We start from the raw sequence: 14,186 nt of genomic DNA on the forward strand, positions 1-14,186 counted from the left end.
GGCGTCCAATCCGTGGACACCACAAGACGTAACCGTCCGATGAACACACACGGAACCATCACCACCCGATCGATCCCTGCATCCAAACCCGACCTCGGCAATGGCATGTGCTCCCCGCTCTGCCCTGCCGCGCGCGGCCACCCGCCCGGCCGCCCCCCACGTCCACGGCACCGCCACCACCCAGACTTCCCCACCACCCCGCCCGCCCTGCAACCACCAGCCGCTCAATGCGGCGCGGTGCGGCGGGTGCCGCTCCACTCGCCGTGTCGGGGCGGGCCGGCCACGGCCGGCTCCGTTCGGGATGGGCGCCCCTGCCGCGCGCTCCTCCCGAAATCACAGGCCGTATGATACGTCAAAGCTGATTTGATTCCTCCACCCCCGGCCCCGGCCGTACCTTTCCCCCATGGAAAAATCGGCAAAGCAGCAGCACAAAGAAAAAGATCGCGAGATGCAGCGCAGCGCAGGCACGAACGTTGCGTTGCACCTCGAGGGCTGTACTGACTGGACTCTGCGTAGAGCCGATCAAGCAGTAAGTTAACTGGCCATCCAGGGAGCCGGGGTCAGCCGCTGCCGGCCCACTTGCCGGCAGGCAGGCCGCCGCACGTCCTGCGCCCCGCGCACGCAGCCGTACTACTGCATCACCATTTTTCTTTTCTTTTGAACCAACCTAATCAGTACTGCCTGTCTCACTCTGAATCGAGAGATTAGATTACGATTAGCACCACACCAGACTAGATGCTGCGCGCTTTAACCTCTGTCAACCACAACCAATCTTTAATTCGAAGCAAGGTTGATCTGGAGTAGTAGTACTACGCCAGCACCATCACCACCACTTGCTCCCTACTTGCAACTAGTCCCTCTGCCCTCTGCAAAAGGCTACAAACCTCGCTCGTTGCTACTAGCTTCGTTAGCTGTACAGTTAAGGAGGAGAGATCCACTCTTTAACGCCGCCATCAGCACAGGCTACTTAATTTTACACCGCTCGGCACCACACCAGCAGACCAGTTTTACTACCGCTTTGCTGATTCTATCTATCTATCGAGATTGGTCCCATGAGCAAATTGTTTCTTGCTATCATGGTGCCGACAGCAGCGCATGTCTGCATGCATGGCCCGGACCCAACAGCCAAGAGCCAACTCGTGGCCACACCAAGCGCGGCCTAGAACAAGCACGGCGTGGGCAGTGGGCACGGGGCCGACGGAGGAGTGCTGCATCGACATCGATAATACAGGCCGCTACCACACAAGATCCCAACAGATTTAGCAAGCCAGCAGGCGCATGTGCAGAGGCATCCAACGGCGTACGCCTTGTTTTTTTTTTTTTTTTTTTTTTTTTTGCAGTTCAAAGAGCTATATTGATCAAGACAGAGAGTTACGGTCCTTGTACAGACAAGCCTCTAGAAATCTAGGAATAAAATTTATCCAGACACAACGCTTTCTATGAGGATTAGCTTGCCTTGCACATAGATGTGCAAGCTCATTAGCCTTTCTAGGAACATAAGACAAAACAAAAAACTGAAAACTCTCTGAAAGCTCTTTAGTTTCCTGAAGCACAACAGCAATTTCTGAACGCCCAAAATTATTGGTATTCCAGAGCTTCGTAATAGCCAAAGCATCAGTTTCAACGATGATGTTCCGGAGACCCATATTACCTGCAAGTCGGACTCCATCTCTAATAGCCAACGCCTCCATAACAAAAGAATTGGCTGCATGTTCATACCATAGTGCCTGGGCACGAACGAGTTTACCTTCATGATCGCGCACACCTACCCCTGTACTTCCTTGGAGACAATCAGCCAAAAAACTTGCGTCCACATTCAGCTTAATGCAATTAATTTCCGGGGGTCGCCATTTATCGTCAGCCTTAGTAGGCATTTTCTTTCCTTCTTTTGATGAAATTATCAAATCCATAGTCACATCAGCAGTCCATTTCACCGAGCATTGGATCGACCGCCCTTTATCTCCGTGCTTCTTTGCATTGCGCTCTGACCATACAGACCAACATCCACATAAGATGACAGCGGCATCTGTATCACTGACCATACCTCCATCAATCATATCCATCGCCCATGAGTCCGGATGCAAACGAGGAAGTTTGACACCCAACATGTTCCTTATTTGATGCCAAAACAGCTTAGCCCATGTACAATCGAACAAAGAATGAGTGATTGTTTCTTCACATCCACAATCCTCGCAGAAACTGATTTGTTCAATACGTCTTTCCTTCAGAATAGATCGGCATGGGATAAACTTCCTAATCACACGCCACCAAAAATTACGGACGTTTGGGGGTACAGGCATCTTCCAAAGCTTCTTCCAAAATGTTCTATCATCACCTGCCGAGCTAGCTGGATTATTTGTTTGCTGCCGAGCACCAAGCATTGCCCTGTAAGCTGACCGGACACTGAAATTTCCACTTCTCTCTAAATGCCATGCCCAGTTATCTTCTTCCATCCTTCCCAAAGGAATCATTTGCACAGCAGCCGCATCAATAGGAAGGAAATTATTCTGTAAAACCTCTCTATTCCAGTCTCCATTGTATGGGTTGATCAAGTCCTCGACCATATTCACGGTCGAGTTTTGAAGACGTAAAAGGGGTTTAAAGCCCAAGTTTGAAGGAATCCAGGGGTCCTCCCAAACTCTAGTATTGCTACCATCACCAATACGTTTGATCAGGCCATGAGTTAGAGCTTCCCGTCCATACATAATTGCCCTCCATGTATGCGAGGCATTCTTTTTCCTTGTTGCCGTCATAAAATCAACATCATGAAAATACTTGCCTTTGATCACCCTGGCACAGAGTGAATCCTGTTGTGTGAGAAGTCGCCAACCCTGTTTAGCAAGCATTGCTTGATTGAACAACTCAAGGTCTTTAAAGCCCATACCACCCACACATTTGGGAGCAGCAATATCCTTCCATTTCTTCCAAATGCATTTTGCTCGTATTTTCATTTCCTCCCCACCAAAACCTGGCAATGGTAGTTGTGATTTTTTTTGCACATATTTTTGGAGAGACGGAAACAACTCATAGAATAGGTTGGAATGGCTTGAAGGACTGCCTTGATTAAAACTTCCCTCCCAGCGCTATTTAGGAGCTTTGGAGACCAACCCCTAATCAACTTCTTAATAATTGTAAGTATGTGCTCAAATTGCTCATCTGTGCATCTTCAAGGGCAGTTGGCAGACTCAAGTACTTTTCTCCTAACGCTTCGGTTTCAATTCCTGAGGCCTGATGGAATGCATGCTTCACCTCAGCTGAGCAATTTGCACTAAAAAAGACCGCTGATTTCTGCCTATTGACAAGTTGTCCGGACCCGATTCTATAGTTTTCCAAGATGTGTTGTAACCGGGTTGCACCATTAGTCGAGGCTTGCGTAAAAACCACACAATCATCCGCAAACAATAAGTGTGAGATCCATGGAGCATGTATCCCAACCCGGACTCCCCTGCCAAGGTGTGCTGCCCCATAGTTCTTGAGCATACTAGACAGACCTTCTGAACAAATAAGGAAAAGATAAGGCGAAATTGGGTCCCCTTGTCTAATACCTTTGGAAGGTTTAAAAAATTCCGAGAGCACCCCATTTACTCTGACTGAAAACGACACCGTTTCCACACAGCACATTACTCGATTAATCCAAATATCCGTGAAACCAAGCTTGGCCATGACCGCCCTCAAGTACGACCATTCAACTCGATCATATGCTTTAGCCATGTCAAGTTTAACAGCACAAGCTCCTGCTTTACCTTTCTTCCTTTTCAGATAATGTGTACACTCGTAGGCAGTAAGGACATTGTCTGTTATGAGCCGTCCCGCAACAAAAGCACTTTGCTCTTCTGAAATAATTACCTCAAGCTCAGGGCGCAAACGAAGTGCCAACACCTTCGAGGCTATCTTGTACAAGACATTGCATAATGATATGGGTCTAAATTGGGTTATATCTTGTGGGGATTTTACCTTAGGAATCAAAACAAGAATGGTGTTATTTATGTTGCGTAGCCCGTGGCGGCATGCAGCCCAGAGCTCCCGATCGATCCATCGTCGATCCGGTTCCGGTGCATGCATGGACGGCGGGCGGGAGGGACAGGCGCCGCAGAGGCCACCCTGACTTTTCCAGCCTTTTGCCCCCAAATCATTTGGCATCTCCTCTAATCTCTGGCCCCATCACCCTCCCCACTCAGCCAACCAACCCCATTAACCCATGTCTCGCCATGCAAGGGACCGGTGAGTTTGTGTTGCACGCCACATCGATGGTTTTTTGCGTGTTACGGTTTTACTAGTGCACACTAACTAGTGGTACATGGCCATTGACTTGGACGGTTCATGATTGAGAGGACGGCAGCTTGAGCTGAGCTATCATTCATGGCGATGCGTAGTACAGTACAGAGATAAGTAAGAGGAAAAGAATGCTTAAGCTAGCGAACGAACGGGCGGCGGAGGGGGTCGTGGAAGGGATCGACGAGGCGAGCCTGTACCAGCTCGAGTCCTATGTACATTCAGTGAGGGGGCCACGGCCACGCATGGCGCGGTGTGTCGGGATCAGTACACCTTCTTGGAGAAGAAGGTGCGGAGGCCGAACAGCCCCTGCGGCGGGACGCACTCCTCGCCGGCGACTTCCGCGCAGGCCGCGTTGTTCCGGCACGCGGCGGCTGGCGCGCTCACAGTCGCCGGCGCTGCATCTGCGGCCGACGCCGTCGCCTTGTCTGCTTCACCGGCGTCCGCTTGGCCTTGGCTCGTCGCGGCGTCGCCTTCGGGGACGGCCTTGTTCTTGCTGCTCTGCTTCTGCTCCGCGGCGGCTTGCTGATGCTGTAGCTTGTTGCGCCTCAGTTGCCAGACGGGGCTGGCCCTGCCCAGGCGGATGCCGTTTGTGCCGAGCACTGCTCTGCTCTGACCGCCGGGAACCCACCGCCTCAGCATGGACGTGGCGGGCGCTTGGGCAGCGGCCTTTTCAGCTGCCGCCGCAATGGCGACGGCCGGCGCCCCCGAACCGGAGGCCTCGCCGCGGGAGTTGCTCCGGGAGCACGGCGCACTGCTAACCTTGCGCCCGGCCGCCGTCGCTGGAGCCGCCGGTGCGCTGGGAACAGCGGCACTGGCGTTGCCGGTGCTGGGACTGGTCGCCTTGGCCTTGCTGCTAGCGCCGGCGCTGGCGCCGGAGGTAGAGTGGCCAGCGGAGCGGCTCCGGGAGAAGGGCCATATGTTGATGTTGATGAGCTCGGCGTTGCCGCTGACGCTGCTGACGCGGCGCTCCGCCTTCTTGGCGCGTTCCTTGGACTCGCCGGTGGCCTTGAAGATGTCCTTCCACTTGAAGGTGACCGCGGGGAGGTCCGGCGTCGGGACGGCGCAGGCCTCCGCGAGCGGCTGCGCCTGCGTGGCAGGCTCCCCTTCTTCCTCCGGCGGCTTGTTGGGGTCGGCATCGGCCTCAGTGTCCTCGCCTTCTTCACCCTGGTCTTGCTCGGCGTCGGGGCAGGCAGGAGGGGCCTGGAGGGTGTGGAGCGGGAGCACAATGCCGTCGGAGAAGAGCTCGTCGGCGGTGAGCAGGGCGGGGGAGGGGAAGGAGCCCGGGTTCTTGCCCACCATCCAGAACTCGAACTCGGGCGACGCGGTCAGGGACGGCGAGGAGCACCCGGATTCGGGCGGAGAAGACGGCAACCCGACGACGACGTCCATCGCTCGCCGAGCAATGCAGCCCCACGAACAGCACGACGCGACCTGTACCTGGGCTCGGACGGGGAGCACGAGCTAGCTCAGCTAGCTGCAGGACGGCATGGGAGGGACTCGGAGCAGCTTGCGAAGCGAGGAGAAGGGAATGGGGATGGGGATGGGGATCCAACGAGAAAGGGAGGCGTATGAAGCGACTTGACGCGTATTTATCATCAATCACATCAAGTGGGAGCTGGCTGCTGGCTCCCTGATTTCCACGTCTCGCCTCGCGTGCCGCAGAGCCGCATATGCGCTCTGCGATCTTTGTCTGGTGACGCGCCACCCCGGCTATGTACCTTCACTCGCCGGGAATTACCGATCGAGCCTGCACGGTGAAACAGGAGCAAAAGCGAAGCGGGAAGGCGCGACGGCGCTGTCACCGCGCAGTTAAACAGCTGCTTCGTGCCGTGCGTGGTCGCGTGTGGCGCGCTGCTGCTGCGCTGGGGCGGCGGCAGTGGAGTAATAAAACCACCCGGTGCACGGAGGTGGCAGTCAGTCACGTACGTTGCGCCGGTGAAAATTAAGTCGCGGCGTGGTAGTCCACAGTGCGAGGCCTCCGTGCACCGCAGGCGCGTCAAGGCGACGTCCGTGGCGGATCAGTTAACGTGCGGCCGGCACAGTGCAGGTGCAGGCAGCTCACGGCATGCTTCAATGCGTGGCCTGGGCAATGCGTGCCCCGCGGACGGCGCCAGGGGGCCGCCCTGCCTCGCAGGGTGCACACTAGTGAAAAAAAAATCAAGAATGATGAAACCATCCCAATTGTCTCTATCGAGGAGTACGCTGGGGAAAGAGTTGGCTTGGTGACGAATGTCAAACTACCTTCCAGTTTAGTTTTTGACGGGCGGGCGGTGGAATCAATCAACTCCAATTAAATAACCGCCGGGCCCTAGGCTAGTTTTGCGTGTCAATGTTGACCTGGCCACGTCGAAGAAGTTCAAACACGTTGGGGCCCAGCGGGGCGAGATGGTCGAGCACGGGAGAAACGGTAATGTGATCGGCACGAGCAAGCTGAGCGCCGCCGCGGATACTTATAAAAAAATAGGAAATGCGTCGGCATATACTGTCCTCGACTCGATGGTAGCTATAGTCAACTTGCGTGCCAATGTCCTCGCCGAGGCTCAAGCGCATAGCTGCCCTAGTTGCTAGTGCTACAATGTACCTAGCGTGCTCCTTCTCTGATTCATCGATACCTCCCCGATACCCATTAAGAGCATCTCCAATAGCATGTGTATATTTGGATGTCTATATATTCATATAGAGAATGGTCTAAAAAGATTTTCTCATATACACATCCAGTTTTGCATCAGAATGTTTATATAAAGGGACCATGACAGATGGACCGTTGCTGAGGAGAGGAAGAAATCATGACTACAACTGAGTTTAGACAACGCCTTCACATTGTCCAGACGTGGACATTGTCGAGGTCGATTTAGAAGATGTGTATATTTGGACGACCATATAGACAAGGTGTTGGGCGCCTGTTTTGGGCTCACGTCGTGGAAAACGAGTATAGACATCCATAGCTATTGGAGATGCTTTAAGAGTTAATTTTAAATTTTTATTCTTCTTGCCCAAACTAGAAGAGTTTTTATTCTGAATTCTAAATTTTAATTAGTTTTTCTGCGAAAGAATCTTTTTAATTAGTTTGTGGTCTGAAAGATGCCACCAGGAGGGCCTTTCCACATGGTCCATGATCTTGCATTGCCAGGATATATTATTGACCCTCGCCACAACTGTCCCCCGAATTAAAATGGCCATAAAGACCTCCTCCAAATTAAAATTGCCAGGATCTTCTAGGCTACATTTTTCTCATAACACAGTACAGACGCAACGCTCATATATATGCGCATATACTTACTCTAGGAATACACACACGCACATCCTACCCTTATGAGTACCTCTGAGAGTGAGCCAGTATGTCATTTTAAGATTTCACGACGTCAGCGTGTGCCCGTGCGTTGCATCGGGATAATAAAATTACATGCATCTAGCTCAATATAAGAAGGGCTCAAGACCCCTGACAAGTCCGAGTTCTCTAGTTCAACATGCCACCCCAGTCGTGCCAGCCCTTGGCTACTTCACTCTGAGTTATATTACACGTGAGCTCGCATTTACGTATTAAAAGTTAGAATTCTTTTGATAAGTTTCAAGTTAGAATGATGATTAAGTGAAATTGAAATAACTGTTAGTCTTGCAATTAAAGGACCTGATTGCTGGAGCAAGGAGTCATAACTCAATCAAATAAGCCATTCCACATGCAAAAGTTGCATTAAAAAAAGGCGACATAGCATCTTGAGATTTTATAAAGTTACCATAGACGTCTCGACTCGTAGTCGACGGGAACATCTCCTCCCAGTGAACGCGTGCCGCCAAAAATCCTGAAATAAATCCAGGATAAAAATGCGAACACCATGATTTGAACCCGATGAGATGGGATACCATTGTCCACCTAACCATTCAACCACAAGTTGGTTCGCATCTTTTAGGCTACATTAAAGACCCATTATCGACATGTTTTAGGTTCGTTATTCTGGTTAGAATCGCACAAAAAAAATTGTACGCATTGTTAGATTGCATTGGTTATTTTGATTTTCTATAGAAAATAGTCATGCTTAAGAATTCATCCACCTTAAATTTATTTCATCCTCCGCCACTTTTGGGCCCAAATGTTGGAGATATGCCCTAGAGGCAATCATGTGATGATGATATTTCCATATGTATTCATGGGTCCTTTGTATTGTCCTTGAACATCATCAATGAATGTATCAATAAGTATGTGACTTGTTTGTGGAACTATGTATTGTATGATGATTGTTCTAATGGTCCCTAGTTGATAAGGTTATGCGGACACATATCCTTGACTAGTATACAACTCGGGTGATGACTATGTTTCACAAGTCATGTGCATGGAGATGCTAAACCGATAGTATGGACTCGGGGATGGAGATCACCGAGTCGGACAGACCCACTTTGAGACGCAGCGAGAGATTGTCATCTGTTAGTCTCAAGTATAATGTCTACGCCATGTCCTAGACCTGAGGTCCTCACATGTTCTCGGGATGAGGATCGATTCACTTAGGGTCTATCAAACGCTACTCCGTAACTGGGTAGTTATAAAGGTAGATTTCGGGTGAGTCGTGAGACATGCCGCGAGACATGGTTGACCAAGATGGGATTTGCCCCTCCTATTTGGAGAGATATTCTCTGGGCCCTCTCGAGTGATCAGATTCAAAAAGCATGGCCATGCGTCTTGGGCTAAGTGTTAACTCAGTTCGGGAATCTGTATCACGGTTTCGAGAAGAGAGGTCAAACTATCACAAGGGTGACAAGTACTCGCCTTGAGCTTGATAACAAATATCATGAGGCAAAAGGAATGTTGCATATGACACATTATCGAGGTTCGCCAAACGACTTTACGCACACATGGGAGTTGGCATGTTCTGCTAGGAGCCGCTACCAACTATCGACTTGGTCGTGTCCATGTGTACGTGAACCTATAGGGTTGCACACTTAAGGGGCTGCAGCACATTCGGATTGGATCCGACTGGTAAATGGACACAGACTCCTAGTAGGATCAAGTGTTGAGCCCACCTCGGATGTCTATATAAAGGGGAGTGTGTGCACCTCTTAGGGTTGATCTTGATCCAACCCTCAATAGTCGCCGCCATTCCCCACGCCCATGACGTGCGACCGGACCTAGCAGTCTGCCGCCCGCCGCTGCACCCTGCACGTGTGGATATCTTGTAGGCATCGCATCTTCGGTGCTTGGACGAATCGTTCGAGAGAACCGCGAGGCACCGTCCGCGGGAGATCACCGTTCACGGGTCTTCGTTGTTCGCGGGAGATTGACGACGCGAGGAGGAGATGGCTCGGGAGATCGGCTACACGCATCACCAACTCTACTTCCGCTGCGGTGACTGCGCGTCTAGTGGTAAACCCGATCCCGTGATCCATTTCCAGCAGCATGATCTTGGGTGCGTGGTAGAAAATTTTATTTGGCGCTAGCGTAGCGTACCGCGTGTTTCAACAGTGGTATCAGAGCCTCCGCTGTGTGGTGATAGTTTCGATGATATGCATATGAGATATGTAGATCGGTTCAAGTGCGGGTCGATGAGATCGGTCGCGCACGTCAGTGTTGAAGGTTGGTTTCGTGATCTTGTTTTCGTGATCGTGACGCAGAGGTCGTGACACGACTTACCCCTACCGGTCGGTTTCCGCCATCGGGGTAGACAGTGGAACGTAAACCCGGATGCAGCACGCGAAGATCAATGAGTTTGATCGAATCGGAACATAGATCAACACCTTGGAAATGTGATTTCCGCGGTGCTGAAATCTGTTGGAGCGGTCTCGGTAAAACGGTTGTAACTTTTGCATACGAACTCCGATTTTGCTCCACGACCTGTCAAACTAAAGCTAACGAAAAGTTGGATTAGTGGCGAAATCTCGGAATGAGAAAATCCGCTTGGAAGATAGAGTTTCAAGAGGTTTTATCTTCGGCGGTAGAATGTCTGACTCGTTTTTGTAGGGAATGACTGTGATTTGGTATATCCCATGTATGTTGCTAGTATATTATTATTTCATGACCTGCGTGTCATGAGTGTGGCAACCGGCAGGAGCCATATGGTTGTCCCATTATTGTATTAATGATCTGCGTGTCAACATGAGAAGCCATGTAATGTAATTTACTTTCAGTAGCTATTAGTTTTTAATAGCATAGTATCTTATGTAACACTTGGCGGTTGACACCATGGCGTGGAGAAGGAGATCACCACGAGGACAATCATGCATGGGCAGACCGCGCAGGTGGAGATGGAGATCACCATGCGCTGTGAAAAGGGGCTATACCATATCACACATATATAAACTACCAGTGAAAGTTTATCCCTTTTATGCACCCTTCTTTTGCATGGTAGATGTTTTAAGTAGGGTGATCCCTCAAAGAATGTCAAGTACAAATGCCTCCCCAATTGCTGCACCTTCACATGTCAAGTATATTTAGTGGCGGGCCTATGAGATTAGGGTGCCACTAGATCTTCTTGAAGTGATGGGTTTGTGTCAGACACTTACATGCGAAGCATTGGTTGACTTGTCGTGGCTATCAAAACAGTTTTGGGCCACGAGGCATAGGAGTTGGCGAGGCATGAGATGTCCCCAACAACAAGAGTCGTATGGAGATACGATTAGCAAGAGTTGCTTACCGAGTGATCTTGTCCTCTAGCGGTGATGCAAAAGCTCACTAGTTGACATGTTGATCTTGGATCTTGAATCACTAAGTATCAACCGAGGGATGTTGATTTTAGTGGGAGTGATGATCTTATTAAAATGTTTAATATGAATTACTCTTCATGAATACATGTCTTAGTGTTTTGTATATTTCTGTTGTAGATCAATGGCACCACCTGCTCAAGTTACCCCTTTTGCGTTGAAATCAATCCTGGAAAAAGATAAATTGAATGGAACAAACTTTACCACCTGGTATAGAAACCTGAGAATTGTTCTTAGGCATGAGAAAAAGGAACAAGTTCTAGAGAATCCGCTTCCAGAGGAACCTGCCGATAATGATAATGCCACAGCCAGAAATGCCTACCAGAAACTCGTTGATGAATCAAACGAGATCAGCTGTCTCATGCTAGCTTCTATGGAGCCCGATCTGCAGCAGCAGTTCGAAAATATTGAGGCTTTCGATATGATTGAGAACCTTAAGAGCATGTTTCAAATGCAGGCTAGGACCGAAAGGTTCAACGTCTGGCGATCCTTGATGGATTGTAAGCTGAAAGAGCGTGATCCACTGAGCCCGCATGTGATCAAGATGATCGGCTACATGCAAGCTCGGGATAGGCTGGGCTTCCCACTTGGGGATGAGTTGTCCATAGATACAATTTTGGGTTCTCTTCCAGATAGCTATGGGCCGTTCATCTCGAACTACCATATGCATGGGATGGAAAAGAAGCTCACTGAATTGCATGGGATGCTCAAAGTGGCAGAGCAGGATATCAAGAAAGGTACGCATCATCAAGTGTTGATGGTGCAGAATTCAGCTAAGTTCAAGAAGAGTTGGTCCAAGAAAAGGGCTAAAGCAAAGGGCAAGGAGAAGGAGGCAATTCCAACTACCGCCGCTGCGCCTAAGTCAGGGACGGCCTCGGGGAGTATTTGCTTTCATTGGAATGAACCCGGACACTGGAAAAGGAACTGCGGCAAGTGGCTTGCCAAGAAGGGCAAGAAGACTGGAAGTATGACTTCTTCTTCAAGTACACTTGTTGTATATGTTATAGACATTTATCTTGCTGATGTTTCTAGTAGCTCTTGGGTATATGATACCGGATCGGTTGTTCACATATGCAACTCGATGCAGGGGCTAAGCAGAACTAGGAATGTCGCAAGAGGAGAAGTCGACATACACATCGGGAATAAAGCAAGAGTTGCTGCATTGGCCGTCGGCACTATGCAACTTAATTTACCTTCAGGATTTCTAATGGAACTCGATAATTGTTATTATGTTCCTTCTTTGAGTCAAAACATTATTTATGCCTCATGTTTGATGAGATAAGGTTATGAATTCAGTATTAAGGACAATGGTTGTTCTATTTACTTGAATAATATGTTTCATGGCTTTGCACCTGTTGTGAATGGGTTATTTATCCTAGATCTTGAAGGTGAATCAGTCTATAACATAAATGTCAAGAGGCATAAGCCTAATGAGATAAATCTGACTTACATCTGGCATTGTCGACTAGGACACATTAGTCAAAAGTGCATGAAGAAGCTCCATGATGATGGAATTCTAACTTCGTTTGAGTTTGAATCATTCGAGACATGCGAGTCTTGCCTACTCGGTAATATGACTAAGACTCCTTTTGCAAAGACTTGCGAGAGGGCGTCTGAGCTGTTGGAACTTATACATAGTGATGTATGTGGACCAATGAGCACGACAGCCAGAGGTGGTTTCCAATACTTCGTGACTTTCACCGATGACTTGAGTATATATGGATATGTTTACTTGATGAGGCACAAGTCAGAAACTTTTGAAAAGTTCAAGGAGTTTCAGAACGAAGTGGAAGATCAACTTGGCAAGAGAATCAGACTTCTACGATCTGATCGTGGCGGTGAGTATATGAGCCAGGAGTTTGATGATCATCTGAAGAGTCGTGGAATAGTTCCACAACTGACTCCTCCGGGTACGCCACTGAGAAATGGTGTGTCGGAACGGAGGAATCAAACCCTGTTGGACATGGTCCGATCGATGATGAGTCAGTAGGATTTACCCTTGTCATTTTGGGGATACGCTCTAGAAACTGCAGCTTTCACACTAACACAGGGTACCATCTAAGTCTGTAGATAAGACACCATATGAGATATGGACTGCGAAGAGTCACAGTTTTTCTTTTCTGAAAAATTGGGGATGTGAAGCATATGTCAAGCGACTCCAGTCGGATAAGCTCACACCCAAATCGGACAAGTGCATATTCATGGGATATCCAAGGGAAACCTTGGGATATTACTTCTACAACCGTGAGACTTACTCACCAGTAGCGATGCCTAAATCAATTCGGATCATTATTGCTATAGCAGCATATTTCGACTATGAGATATGGCAGATGGATGTCAAAACGGCTTTCCTTAATGGAAATTTAACCGATGATGTGTATATGACACAATCGGAGGGTTTTGTCGATCCAAAGAAGTCTAGCATGGCATGCAAGCTTCTCAGAATTGGAACATTCGTTTTAATGAAGCGGTCAAAGAGTTTGGCTTCATCAAGAACGATTGTGATCATTGTGTATACAAAAAGGTTAGTGGGAGCTCAATCACATTTCTGATCTTATATGTGGATGACATATTGTTGATTCGAAATGATGTTCGAATGCTTGAATCTGTCAAGGACTCGTTGAAAAATAGTTTCTCGATGAAGGACTTGGGAGAAGCAGCTTACATTTTGGGAATCAGGATCTATAGAGATAGATCGAGAAGGCTTATTGGATTAAGCCAGAGTGCATATATTGACAAGGTGTTGAAGCGGTTCAACATGCAAGATGCCAAGAAGGGTTTCTTGCCCATGTCACATGGCATTAGTCTTAGCAAGACTCAGAGTCCTTCGACTCCTGATGAGCGAAGACGCATGGATGGGATTCCGTATGCTTCAGCTGTTGGGTCCATCATGTACGCTATGGTATGTACTCGTCCTTATGTTAGCTTTGCTCTTAGCATTGTGGGAAGATACCAATCTGATCCAGGTGAGAGTCACTGGACAGTGGTTAAGAATATCCTTAAGTACTTGAGAAGGACTAAGGATATTTTCTTGGTTTATGGTGGTGAGGAAGAGCTCATTATAAAGAGTTACACCGATGCTAGTTTCCAAACCGATAGGGATGATAATCGATCGCAATCTGGGTTTGTGTTCATTCTGAACGGAGGAGCAGTGTGCTGGAGGAGCTCCAAGCAAGATACGGTAGCTGATTCTACAATAGAGGTTGAGCACATTGCGGCTTCTG

At 48.9% G+C, this 14,186-nt stretch overlaps 2 protein-coding genes across 2 annotated transcripts; both read right to left on the reverse strand.

Moving 5' to 3' along the window:
• Positions 1–1,358: 1,358 nt before the first annotated feature.
• On the reverse strand, positions 1,359–2,564 carry LOC123067767 (uncharacterized). The gene is made up of 2 exons (XM_044490422.1): positions 1,748–2,564; positions 1,359–1,651 (listed from the first exon to the last, which is right to left on the reverse strand). Exons 1-2 carry the CDS (start codon positions 2,562–2,564, stop codon positions 1,359–1,361), a joined length of 1,110 nt encoding a protein of 369 aa, XP_044346357.1.
• A 1,760-nt stretch (positions 2,565–4,324) lies between these two features.
• Positions 4,325–5,931, reverse strand: LOC123072036 (AF4/FMR2 family member lilli). Its single transcript, XM_044495596.1, has one exon. It carries the CDS (start codon positions 5,662–5,664, stop codon positions 4,537–4,539), a length of 1,128 nt encoding a protein of 375 aa, XP_044351531.1. The 5' UTR covers positions 5,665–5,931; the 3' UTR covers positions 4,325–4,536.
• Positions 5,932–14,186: the final 8,255 nt, after the last annotated feature.

The sequence above is a fragment of the Triticum aestivum genome, chromosome 3B (genome assembly GCF_018294505.1).
Source record: "Triticum aestivum cultivar Chinese Spring chromosome 3B, IWGSC CS RefSeq v2.1, whole genome shotgun sequence".
Taxonomy (NCBI): domain Eukaryota; kingdom Viridiplantae; phylum Streptophyta; class Magnoliopsida; order Poales; family Poaceae; genus Triticum; species Triticum aestivum.

Excerpts from the sequence above, each read along its gene's own strand:
- LOC123067767 (XM_044490422.1), bottom strand. The coding sequence starts at position 2,564 with ATGGTCGAGGACTTGATCAACCCATACAATGGAGACTGGAATAGAGAG. Across the intron at positions 1,652-1,747 it reads AGGTGTGCGCGATCATGAAG|GTAATATGGGTCTCCGGAAC; the intron begins GTAAACTCGTTC and ends TCCGACTTGCAG.
- LOC123072036 (XM_044495596.1), bottom strand. The coding sequence starts at position 5,664 with ATGGACGTCGTCGTCGGGTTGCCGTCTTCTCCGCCCGAATCCGGGTGC.